The sequence below is a fragment of the Zeus faber genome (genome assembly GCF_960531495.2).
Source record: "Zeus faber genome assembly, chromosome: 1".
In the NCBI taxonomy this organism is placed as follows: domain Eukaryota; kingdom Metazoa; phylum Chordata; class Actinopteri; order Zeiformes; family Zeidae; genus Zeus; species Zeus faber.
Genome location: NC_137193.1, coordinates 16540547 through 16553046, shown reverse-complemented (window position 1 = coordinate 16553046; position 12500 = coordinate 16540547). Strand labels below are relative to the sequence as shown.

The 12500-nt window shown below is 46.5% G+C and overlaps 1 protein-coding gene across 1 annotated transcript in view; it reads right to left on the bottom strand.

The window, feature by feature from the left end:
* Positions 1-10079: 10079 nt before the first annotated feature.
* The window catches only part of LOC307237291 (ephrin type-B receptor 1-like), a gene marked incomplete at both ends in the record, with an annotated part of 61231 nt that continues 58810 nt past the window's right edge, over positions 10080-12500 (bottom strand). The window contains 3 exons of the mRNA XM_080010004.1: positions 10080-10191; positions 10581-10739; positions 10854-11050. Coding sequence (XP_079866130.1) covers positions 10080-10191; positions 10581-10739; positions 10854-11050 — 468 coding nt within the window. The remainder of the gene's footprint in view (positions 10192-10580; positions 10740-10853; positions 11051-12500) is intronic.

Below are 12500 nucleotides of genomic sequence, written 5' to 3'. Positions count from 1 at the left end.
ACGTGTGTAATTGTACAGTCAGCACTGACAGCGGGTGGTACACACTGTACTGACCTTACACTGTTCATATTATGTGATGTAGAATATAGAATAACTATATAAATGTTTTTTATGCACAAATCTATAATTTGTATGCATGCAAATATGATTAAAATGATGTGCATGTTCATGAACATTTTCATGCAAACAAATATATATACTGTATATACACAGTTTATATATAAGAAGATTCTCTCTGTGGTGGCCGTGACATTTAATAGTGCATATGAACAGATTCATTTGATCAGAATTCAATTAGATATCGATAACTCATTAACATATACAAAGTAAATAAAATAATAAGAGAATGCAATTGAATAAAAGCTAAAATAACAAAATGCCTATATATATATATAATATGAATATAAAGAATATACAAAATATACAAAATGTGATTCTCTGCACAGACTAAATGATATGGGTATTATTGGATTTACTTCCCATGAGCAAAATAAGGTGTCTCTTAACATTGGAGATTCTTTAGTTCATATTTAAAGAATCACTAAAGTGAGAGCGTAATTTCCATAACAGCGACGGGGGATCAGGAGTCGTTTATCTTACCCTTGTATCTACTTAAGGTAAACCTTAAGGGAGGGAAATTAAGTTCAACGCGAGTTGAAGTGGTTGATCGTCAAAGTTACCATTCAACCCACATTTCCCAAAATCAAGGTGCTCTCAGCAGAAAGCTTAATTTTTTTTTTCAAATTAGGGAATGGTTATTTCTGGTCCAAAATAAATTTATAAAAATAACTTCAGTGTTCCTTTAAATTGTTATCACAGACGAGTCTCTCTCTCTCTGGCCAAAATCTGTGAAGGTCAAGTTGCTTTGAATGGAGATTCTTGAGCCTGAATCTGAAAATCTGGTCAAAATATCGTACGGTTGCACCTGGCTCTTAAAAGCCCTCCTTCCTTTGTGGGAACGGATCCAAATCCTCCCATTATCTGCACTGTTGTTAAAGTGCTCCGACAGGCGCGCCCCACGCAACCCCTGCTGCACTGCTATTCCTAGAGTCTAAGTCCAGATCTGAGTCCACCTCCGCTGCCTTAAACACCGGTGAAAACCACATGAATGCCGAAAAGACTCACCCCCCCCCCCCCCCCTCCAAACCGAGTGTTACAGTTCCTCCGCTGGAGTCCGGTCAGTAATTTACGGCTCTGTTGCTGTTCCGGTTGCCTTTGGAATTTCCGCCAACCGCTGTGAAGAAATCTGCTGTTTCAAAAAACACTAAATCTGCTGTCCTGTGTCACCAGCCAAAGAAGTGTTGAGGGCAGGGTTATTCCACTGAGTTCTGTTTGGGCTTTTAACTTGTTCCTGGCTTAGGCCTTTCAACGAGCAATTTCATTGTTGAGCGCGTGGCTACACAGAAAATGAAAAGCCACCGTCATTCAACTAACATGAACCCATCCTTTGTTTCGCATCGTTTGAATTTGGCCTCTGGGCTCTACTGCTCACCACTCCCGACGAGGTGAACAGCAAACATGGGCATACTGAGTGAGCCAGACATACAGGAGTGATGGAGCTTGAATCCCCCCCATTGGATAGAAGAGTAGAGCCCAACAGGTGGATGTAGGGGAGGTGGTGGTAGCAGAGCAGTTGAGGCCGGAGGGATTGGCTGCTTTAAATAGGACGGCCCATAAGGGTTCAAAATCAAGTTTGAGTTCAAAAGATTATGTGTCCCCTACACATACATACGGTCGTACGTATATGCAGTGAAATGTCATGACACCCGGTGGCTACGCACAATAAGCTCTATAAGCTCTAAAAATACTAAAAGGTGCGTAATCGACACAAAGTGCTCGCGCAGGCGGCCGCGTGGGGCGGCGCCACAATCGCGATTCTGGGTTCTATAATAGAATTCATTGTGTTCCAAACAACACTCCTGCTGTTTTCTTTGTCAACGGGGGTGGCGGGGCTATGTGGGCACTGCAGCCCTGCGTGTGTGTCAACTCAGTTCACATGTCATCAGCGAAGCGCGTGCAGCTGGAATCTTCCGGAAACTTGTCTCAGTACGCGCCAGCCCTCGCGCCGCTCAATTCCACCTCCGTCCGTGACTTTTAACGGTCTTTTTTCATCCATCTTATTTTCTGTCGTTCTATTTCCCTCACAATTCAATAATACTTCTATCGTCTTTATCCTAACTAGCACAGAAACAACATACATTTCAGCAATAATGCTGCAACACAAAATACAGTGCACACAAGTAGGAAACACACAACTACAACTACCAATGTCTTACCACATCCCAGACAGTCACTACTAATACAGATTTTCATGGCTCTGCTTGCTTAGTTCCTATGGGCCCTGTTTACCGGCCATACAACAAACCTTCATACTCTCACAGATTAACACACAAAACACAACAATGAATCATACAACATCCTAACACACAGCACAACCGAACACTGCAAATCTCGAAACCATAGCAACTAAATGGCCCTGCATGTGCTATAAGTGTCCCCCACTGAATGGCGCTTGGATCAGGTTACTGGAGAAGCTCGTGCGCAGGTATGTGGCGCCGTCAAGTTGTCTGACAGTACCGCAGGCTACGCGTCATTTCATTCCAAACGTTCAGATTCACGGAAAGGGCCAGTCGGCTGGATAGGCCTACTTTAGGATATCTCCTTTTCCTGATAGTCAGAATTCAAATTAAATGAGGGCCTCCCGATGGCTCAACCGGTTATGTGCGTGTACCATGTCGGCAAAGCGCCTCGCAGCAACCAAGGATTGAATCAGGCCTGTGGTCGTTTGCTGTGTGTCTCTCTACCCAATATTTCCTGTCTTTATCCACTGCTCTCTATAACAAAGGCAGTATAGATCAGAAAATGCATTAAAAAAAAAATCTTCACCTTATATGAACAGTCTGCAGGTGATGGCAGTGAAGAGCTTTCTTATGTGTCGTTTGGCCTTGCAGTGGGGATCGCACGGTGCAGCTGCAAGAGACCCTGCGGACCAGATCGCGAGCCGCACGAAGACCGGACGCAGATTGTGTCGTTGCTGTTTTATGTTCCCCGCTTCGGCCAGCGAGCCTTGTTTGTTTGCAACATTAATAAAAACTCACCCCATGTCGGGCGCCCCACTGCCAGAAAGGCTCCGTCTCCCTCCCTAAACCTCCCCGGAGAGTGTGGGTGGAGACTCCCACAGTGAGTCAAACCAAGAGAAAACCAGAGCCTCATCCGGCGGCTCTGTGTTTATTTAATCGAGTGTCGAGAAAAGAAGATGACCTCCAGAGTTATAAACAACAGATCAGAGGGAATAAATACAGTCTTGTATTTTTATTTTTTATTTTTTTTAAAGCCAGGCGTACAAACAAAACCGAATCAATTGGAGCCACCGCCTCGTTAGGGAAACACCCAAGTCGGGGGGGGGGGGGGAACCAAAAACCCATTTTGAATCTCCTGCCTCTGCCTGCCTCTTGACTCCTGTGTCAAACGTGTAATTGAGAAAGCTTCATGCGCATCCGTAGCTGGGTTCTGATCCGCGGAAATCTCCCCAGCGCTGTCATATTAATTTAAGCAGCCAACCAGATAGAGATAGCTGCTGCTGACGGCTGCTTAATAATAGATAACCATTCATTTATGGAAAATAAAAAAAAAAGAAAGAAAGATGGAGCGCGAGAGAGAGAGAGAGAGAGAGAGAGAGAGGGAAGACGTCACCCCATCCCGTGGAATGTGGCCTGCAGTGCAACACGCCTTACATCGCTACACCACTGTAAGGATGGAGAGCGCCAATTATTTATCTGGAGCTTTGGCGAGGGAGGGATGGAGGGGGCTGCCGGGGAGAACAGAGGGATGGAGGAGAGGCGGAGCGGCGAGGGAGCGGCAGCGTGAGATGCACAACGCGTGGACGCACATACAGTATGACTACGCGCACATACTGTAGAATACATAATTTTTCCCCTTTGGAGATTTGGATCTTATCTTCCCCGCTCTTATCATCTCTCTTTCTTTCTTTTCTTTTCCTTGAGCCGCCACACCCTATGCTGCCTGTGATCATGCCTAGATTTTCGTGTTTTACTTTTGACTTACTGAATTATTAAGCCCCTCAATAGGACAATTGGGGCTGGACATTCCCTTCCCCGGCCAGGGAGCCATTAGCAACCGGTGTTTTGATTTGGCCAATAACTCAAACATTATTTTTGTTATCATCATAACCAATAATTAAAATTCCTATCTTGAGATGTCTGAAAAGCAAGGAATGGATTAAGTACCTGTCTCTTAAAGCCAATGAGATTTTCTATTAAATGTGTCCCACGACCGTAAACCTGCAATACCCCATCCTACCACTAGGCACGTTGCAGTGGCCATTGACCACAATTATCATTTAAACATAGAATAAATATTGATATGCTTTCATACCTATCATATCGCCTGATGAAATTATGACTACTTTAGGAACATAGTTCAGTTGGTGACGTCGATACGCTTTCAACAAACTGGAAGATATGTGGCTCATTGGTGCGAAATGAGGGCGACCGCATTTTGAAACCCCCAAACCGGGACTCTGAAGTGCAGCGCGTGTTCGGCCAGAGCGTGTTCGGCCAGAGCGTGTTCGGCCAGAGCGTGTTCGGCTCCCTGTTGACATGGATGCGCAGCGGAGATGCAGACAAAGCGCACGATTCACACCGAGCTGGTGGGCATGGTGATGGCGACGCCTCCTTCTCTGGTGGGATCCTCACGCCGCTTGCCTGTATACAGTATATTACGTATTTAAGCGCTGAAAACAAGTATGATATTATTATTATTATTATATGAATTGTGATGAAAACCGGGGCGATTTGGTAGTGAATGTTGAAAACTGGTAAATATTCGTGTTTTACAGATGTCGGTAGTCGGGACACACAGCTCGGGACGTCTGGTCACCGTATGCTAAATGGCTCAAAACACAATAACCGTACCGGCAGGTCGCGGCCGGCACAAATGATCCCCACCGCACAAACCGCTTTGGTTGATTTGTCGTCTTTATTGACAAACAGTGCATCGTCATCGCACGGTTCAGAAAGTCACGGCTACAAACTCTCACACACCCACAATATGCAAACACTTTACTGTACATTCACCGTCACACACGTTTGTAATACACGCGCACACAGAAAGTATATTACAGTGATATATTCCACCGGAGCGGCGCTCGGTGAGCGTCGAACGCGATGGGCAGGTTTCGCAGGTAGGCGGGAAAAGAAAAAGGCAGACTACAGCTGATCACTGAGCTTAAATATCCTTTTCAAAAGAAGAACACACACACTGAACAGCACGGCAAGCAGGCTTTTTTTTTTTTTTCTTAGAAACAAAAGCTCTGTTCAGTTCACTTCATTAAAACGGGTGTAAGTAGGACCCGGTACTTGCAGGTACCTCGCAGTCAAAATAACTTGATATCAAACGGATGCGGTATCAGCGCGGGGCGGAGGGACACTTTGATGTCGGCGGCGGCTCGGTGGGTAATGAAGGGGCTGGCGTTTGTTTCGGAACGGAGCACCGCCTCCCCCGAGTCGCGGCGGTTGCACCTCCACGCGCGGGGTTTTCACTCCGCCCCGGGTGGGCGCCACCATTTCCTAGTTCCAGTTTGTCTCGTGTGTGTGTTTTTTTTTTTTTTTTTTTTTCCTCTTTTCTTTTCCTTTTTTCGCTGGGCGGAATCAGAGCGAGATCCTCACGTCTTCCGGGGAAGGCCGGCTTTTTTTTTCGCGAGGCGGTTGAGCGAGAGCGCATTCGGAGCGAGGGGACGCCTTCGGGAAGCCGCCGCTTGATTTGAAAAATTGTCTGAGGACGAGTGCAAGGAATGTCAAAAACAACAACAACGACGACGACGACGACGACGACAACAACAAAAACTCAAGAGAACAAAACGTGGGGAGGCTTTTGTCGTAGTAGGCGCCTGCGAAAGGGAGGCGATAAAAATAAAAACTTGACAACATTGCCCCCAAGGGTAAACCGGAGCATCGGGCGCGGGGGGAGCGGGGCAGTGTTGGAACACTTATTTATACTGGAGAGGGAAGGAGGGAGGGATTTGGGGAGGGGAGCCGGCACCGATGGAGACGGAGCAAGAAAGTCATCTCTTCCACGCCAAGCCTCGATGTCTACTCCACCGTGAACGTCTTTGCCCGGGGATTCTCTCCGCTCTCCAACCTGCGGCGCGTCGTCCGAAAATGTCCCAAACGTCCCGTGTTTCACGAGATCCACTGGAGTGGGGGTAAGGCATTCATTTCGGTAAACAACAAAGCGGACAACCCAACCCTTAAAAAAACAGAAATGTCTTACTGACTGGAGGAATTTCCCTTTGACACCTTCAAACGGGACGTTCCAGCGGCGCCTCTTCAAATGATTAGGAAACAGTTGACTGAAAATAACACAAATCCGGAAACTTGAGAAACCTTTTTTTCCTCCCATTCCATACAATTGAATCAAGGGCAATTCCGCCCCCGCGCTGGATTCCGTGCCTGACAGTCTGTGTTGTGCTCACTTTTCAATAAAGGGTGTTTGGGAGTTTACCCCCCACTGGGCCCCAGTTTAATAACGATTAAACTTGTGATTGTTCGAGATGACTTCAACAGTTTAATAACGATTCTAACACCGGGAAATGAAGCAGTGAGGCCCAGAGGCCTACCCGTCGCCAGGCAGACCCTGAGATCTCCCTCGTTTTCAAATAATTTGTACAGACAAATAAATACACACACAGACACACACACACACACACACACACACACACACACACACACACACACACACACACACACACACACACACACACACACACTTCAGAGAGGACATTTTGAGCAAATTACATCGTATTCATCTGAGGAGTCTGAGAAAAATCCCCAAACTCGTTTTGGCAAGACCTTTGACGATAGTGCACGCGTTACCCAGAAATCCCCCCCCCCCCCCCCCCCATGAACACGGACACCTCTTCACACACTGACATCTATTCTCTCTCTCCGGATACACAGCGTCTGGACACGCAACGGTCGGGGTACAGGACCGAGGTGTGTTTCGTTTCACCCTTCCTGCCGAGAGCTCCATTCATCACTCGGCAACCTTTGCACAAACATTAAAGCCTCAATATCGTAAAGTCTGTCTGTAGTCGGAAAGCACATACTTGATGATACCGGTAAACAACAACACAAAATACAACCCCCCTCCCCCACCCACCCCAAAAAAAAAGAGAGACAGGCCGATGATGGTAGAACACGCCCTGTTTGACATTGAAAATTTGTTGCATTATGCATCGAAATTTCTCCGTTGAAAGCCTTGTGTTATTTCCCTCCTGCATGTCATTTTGTGGGTGGCAGGGCAATATGAGTTTTTCAGGCGGTACGAGTCGTCTCATTCTTTATTAAACCTCCGAGCTCGAAACTCTGCCTCCAGAGGCCTCTGTTTAGAGAGAATTATGCCTCTGAACTGCTGACACGGCCTCGGTTGTTTCCCCACCGCGTTGCGATACTCTGTTCAATAAGCTATCGTTGCCATGGCAACAAATTAGAAATTTGTGCCATACTGGCTGGAGCCGAGTTGTTTTTGGACAAAAGTGACAACCAGAACGCCAGAGGGTTTTCAAAATAGTTCTAGGACCATCGTCTCATTGTCATGACTTTTTATTAATAAACAAGGCTTTGGGCTGTTTTATTCCTTTCCTTTTTTCAACACTGGAGAGGAGTAGCGTAGCGGGCAAACACAAACAAACACAAACGTACTGGAAAACACTCGTCATGCAACAGTAAGGTGAATTCAAATTCAAAACCAAAGAGCTAAATGTTATCTCTGCTATGGTGAAGAGCGGCAGCCGGTTGACGGGGATAAATCCCTGCCGAAACCACTTCCCCTGTACACATGTAATCCCCTTGGGTGTGTGTGTGTGTGTGTGTGTGTGTGTGTGTGTGTGGGTGGGTGCGTGTGACAGACACAACAGCTGTCCTGACCGGACGTTTTGACCAGCAGAAGACAGAGCGTGCATGTAATCTGCTTAACCACCGACATGAAGGAGATACCCCCTATTGTGCTGTGAAGTGGGCTCAGATTTCCCCGTGTAATGTGATGCTTCAATCTAAGGCAACGCACCTCCAATTTTGGAGTTTATGGTCCACTGGTCCATATGGTCCATTACGGTAAGTGTGCTGGCTTTGTCTGACGTTTCCGGGAAACCGGGAGCCCTCACGAGTCCCGACACTTAATGCTGCATGAGCGAGAGCCGGAGAGCTTGACAGCCGCTGAGACAACCTGCTCCGAAAACGTGAACGGAGAAGGGTCACGGTCATTCTACCTCAACACTGGCGCTGGACGTCAACTCTGAAAGTGGGTGGAAATGACCCGGAGCCGCCGCCTCAGAAATGAATGAATTAGGTAGGATTGGATGGATACAGTAGGGAGGAGTTCCCGGATGTCTGCCGTCGAATTTGGAGCGAACGATTTTTGTTTCGTTTGTTGACAGGACTTCGATATTTGTTTTTCGGCGTATTAATCTGTACTTTAAAATCCACGATCCTGTCGACATTGTCGGGCTGAAATGGAGAGACTTTATAGGCAAATCACCACATTGGCAGAATACTCTGTACATTTGTGTTTTCTTCAAACTGGCTGTGTTTCAGCACCCACAGTCTGGTCTTCCATATTTTTCTTTTCCATTTTCCATTTTTAGTCCCATGATCAACAGCTTAGTTATTGATTAACAGATCAATCAGCAGGTTGTATTGTGCCTTTGAGATAAGTGGTTAATTTGGTGCAGAAGTCAATGGTCAAACACTACAATTTCCTCACAAATGTCGAGTTGTGAAAAGGGCTTTGGTGATGCCAGTTCCTTCCAGACCGGAAGAGCTTGCTTTCGTTTCCATGGAAAAGTACAATTTGCACAACAACAGAACTTACATTTTGGACTGAATATCAAAACACTTTCAAAGGGTTTGTTGGTGGGAAAGTGTCATCCAGATGCAGATAACAGCCGGGTACACAGAACTCTCAAATACTTCAGTGGAAATAAGCTCTCTGCAGGTTTGTGAAAATGGAAGCAAATTAGCTTTTGGGGATTAAAACATCCCGTGTCATAATATGTACAGGCTCTTCAATATGAAGACTAGGATTCAAAGTCCCGCTCCTCGGTTGGCTCACGGTGCCTGTTTTTGCCACGGCGCCTCGCCCACGTAAGCCTTCTTTGACCAACGCACCGCTAACCCCAAACTATACACATGTCGTTCTGTGTTGTCTCTCGTGGAATCCAAACAGATAAAAATCGAAAGACTTGGAACTCCAAGACCCGCTTTTGGCACTGCCTCATAGATTGAGCATCACATAGCTTCGAGGACCTTACGTTTTGCTCGACAGGCGGCTCAGACACAATCTTCTTCACAGTATTGTTTCTACAAAAATCAAGGCCATGTCATCCATGACTGTAACTGTTGAATAGGCAAAAGAGTTTTGAGTCGTTAAATAGTGAAACGCTGCATGAGAGCATGAAAAGGACGTTTCCTCCCTTCAATGCTTTTTGTTTTGTTTTGTTTTTTTCTACAGACTTAAATACAGAATGGTTTCCAAATGTAGGCTTTGGACACGAGTAGTGTTGACCTTTGGCAAAACCAGTTCCATGGTTCAATGGTGAGAAGTTTTGTTACTTGTGGGCAGTCTGCATGTGAGCGAGTTGGGAAGGTCGGAGGACATTTGACCGAAAGAACGACCATTTGAGATACGAAAACTGAATAAAGAAAGAAAAGTTCAAACGATCTCCCCAGGAGGGGACATGAGTTTTGTCAAGAGTTTCTGGAGCGGTGCAACTTTTGCTTTCCTCTTCATGTTCCAATTTTTTTTTTTTTTTTTTTTTTGTGGCAATGGACACGTTACAGCATTCAGGGGGATCACATTGGGAGGAGGTTCATGGTAAGAGAGAACCCAATCCATGATATACTGAGGGAGTGATGATTCTCAAGAATTGGACCAATGTAAGGATCTGCCCGCTGTCGTCAAATGATGTCAACACGGGTTGAGGAGGGAAGGTAAACAGGAGCGGAGTAGTTGGAAAAACAGCAAAGGTAATTCCCCATTGGCCATTTCAATGGCATCGAAGGTCACACTGACTCAGTGGGAGACTGGTCATCAGTATGGTGTCTCATCGACTGGACGCTGGTCAGGATTTTCTTTTGGTGTCCGGCCAGGGACACACCGATCCTCTGGAGGTCCCTGGTTAAACAAATCAAAAAAAAAAACCAACCGATGTGGTTAAATGAGGGTGACCTCATTTGGTCACTTCATAAAAAGAATCAAGCACACTCAAGAATGACAGACTTCTTTAACCCATGCGCATTATTATAAATCACGAGTTTTGATGAATGGGTGTAGAGGAAGGAAGGGAGGATGGACGTAAGGAAGGGAGGAAGGGAGCAAGCCAAGAAAGGAAGGAAGTCAGAGACACAGAACCTACAGTATTTCTCGTTATCCAGGAAAAGCAGGGACTGAGCTGTGACTGGCACTTGGAGAAAAACTTGAGACGAAGAGATGGACCGGAGACGACGGACAAGACAGACAGACAGTTAGACCGACGGACAGGCAGACAGACAGAGTAGACTTACTCGGTAGTCAGCTGGGTGACGAGGGGCAGAGAGGTGAACCCCGAGCCCAGGAAGGAGTCTCGGTACTGGGTCATCTTGAGGGCGGCCAGCCAATCTTCCACAGAGCTCACTCTGCTCAGGTCCGGGGCCGCACGGTCCAACAGGGGGTGATGGGAAGGACTGCAGGAGTGGAGAAAGAGCCATATTACTTATTCAATATGGTATGTCTATATTTGTGTGTGTGTGTGTGTTTTGGAAATTCTGTTTACGGAACGCCACTCTATCGCCACTCACCCTGCAGGAATGTTGTTGGTGCCAGTTTTGAGAGATGTCGGGTTGCGTATCATCTTGTCCAGCATGCTGACGATGTCGGGGAATTTGGGCCGAGCGTTCCTGTCTTTCTGCCAGCAGTCCAACATCAGCTGGTGCAGCACGAGCGGGCAGTCCATGGGAGCCGGCAGCCTGAAGTCCTGCTCGATGGCATTTATCACCTGAAGAAAGATAGATTGATGGATAGATTATCAGTCAGACGCACACAGTGGTTTCATTAACATGGTGGAGATTGATAAAATGTGTGGAAAATGATTGATGAAATTCTCCACCGAAAAATTGTGTGTGTTTTTTATTTTTTACAACATGGAGATGAATGTATTCATCATCTTGACAGTTAATGGGGAACGGCACATTAATTCTGTATAGACATTTGAGACATATTCACTAACCAGCCAGTGCCCCATCGAGTAAGAAATGCCTTCCACGACATGCACAACAAAAATGACCAGAGGGCCTGTTGAGAATTCTATCTGTGAATGAACCGTCCTTTCCCTTTCTCCCCACGTACACCACATCTTTTCAAATTAGAACGTGTGCCGACTTGTGCGTGTGTGCTTTCTTTCTAAGCTGCTACGTTGTTGTAGAATTCACAAGCTTCGCCAAAAAACCCCCCCAAAAAAAACCACAATTTCACTGCAGGCGTCCAATGTTTAGAACGCATTTTACTCACTCACTCATTACCTCACACAGTTGTGATTTCATCATAACTCGGTTTACCCACTCGGAAACGGGGATTTCCCGGAAACAGGGATTTCCCACTCCCATGAAATGCAGCACAAGATAGGTTGCAAATAAAAAAAACTGCCGTGAAAGTCTCGCCCTCCTGTCTCAAGTAATAACGCACTTCTGCCCGAAAATGTTTCCTATCCGCTCTTTCGGTTTCTTCTACATCTTTGAAATGATCGTTTGTGGCGACGTGTGTGTGTGTGTGTGTGTGTGTGTGTGCGTGTGGGCGTGTGTGTGTGTGCGTCCGTGTGTGTGTGTGTGTGTGTGTGTGTGTGTGTGTGTGTGTGTGTGTGTGCGTGCATGCCTGTGTGTGTGTGTGTGTGTGTGTGTGTGTGTGTGTGTGTGTGTACCTATATAAGCTTCAGAGAAAGAAACGGTGAAACGGGGGTGCACGGTGCTGGGGATTTGTCTGCCGGCATAAGTGAACTCTACTTGACCCTGGCACACTTCTGTGGGCTTTTGGTGCCGCATAAATTTCGCTAAGCACTCGCTGTCAATCAAAGCCGGCAGCGGGTGTGGCGCGACATTACACCCACACACACACACACACACGCCTCTCTTTCATGGTTAATTCATGTCGAACACAGCACCTGTGGTGGCTCCGCTGACAATATGCCGTTTCATGTTCCCCCGGAAAAAGGTGTGTGTACACTTAGAAGTCTCTCTCTCTCTCTGACATTTTATATATGTGCTGTGTGCCGCTGTATTTTGACTGTGTGTGTGTGTGTGTGTGTGTGTGTGTGGTAGTGCGTGGTTGCGTGTGTGTCTGCTCGCGTGTGTGCGCGCGTGGAGGTTCATGAATAGTTAACACCGCGGCACCCTTTCGTTAGCTGTAATAGCTTCTACACACCGTCTCCGTCATTACACACTGCCTGCACCATT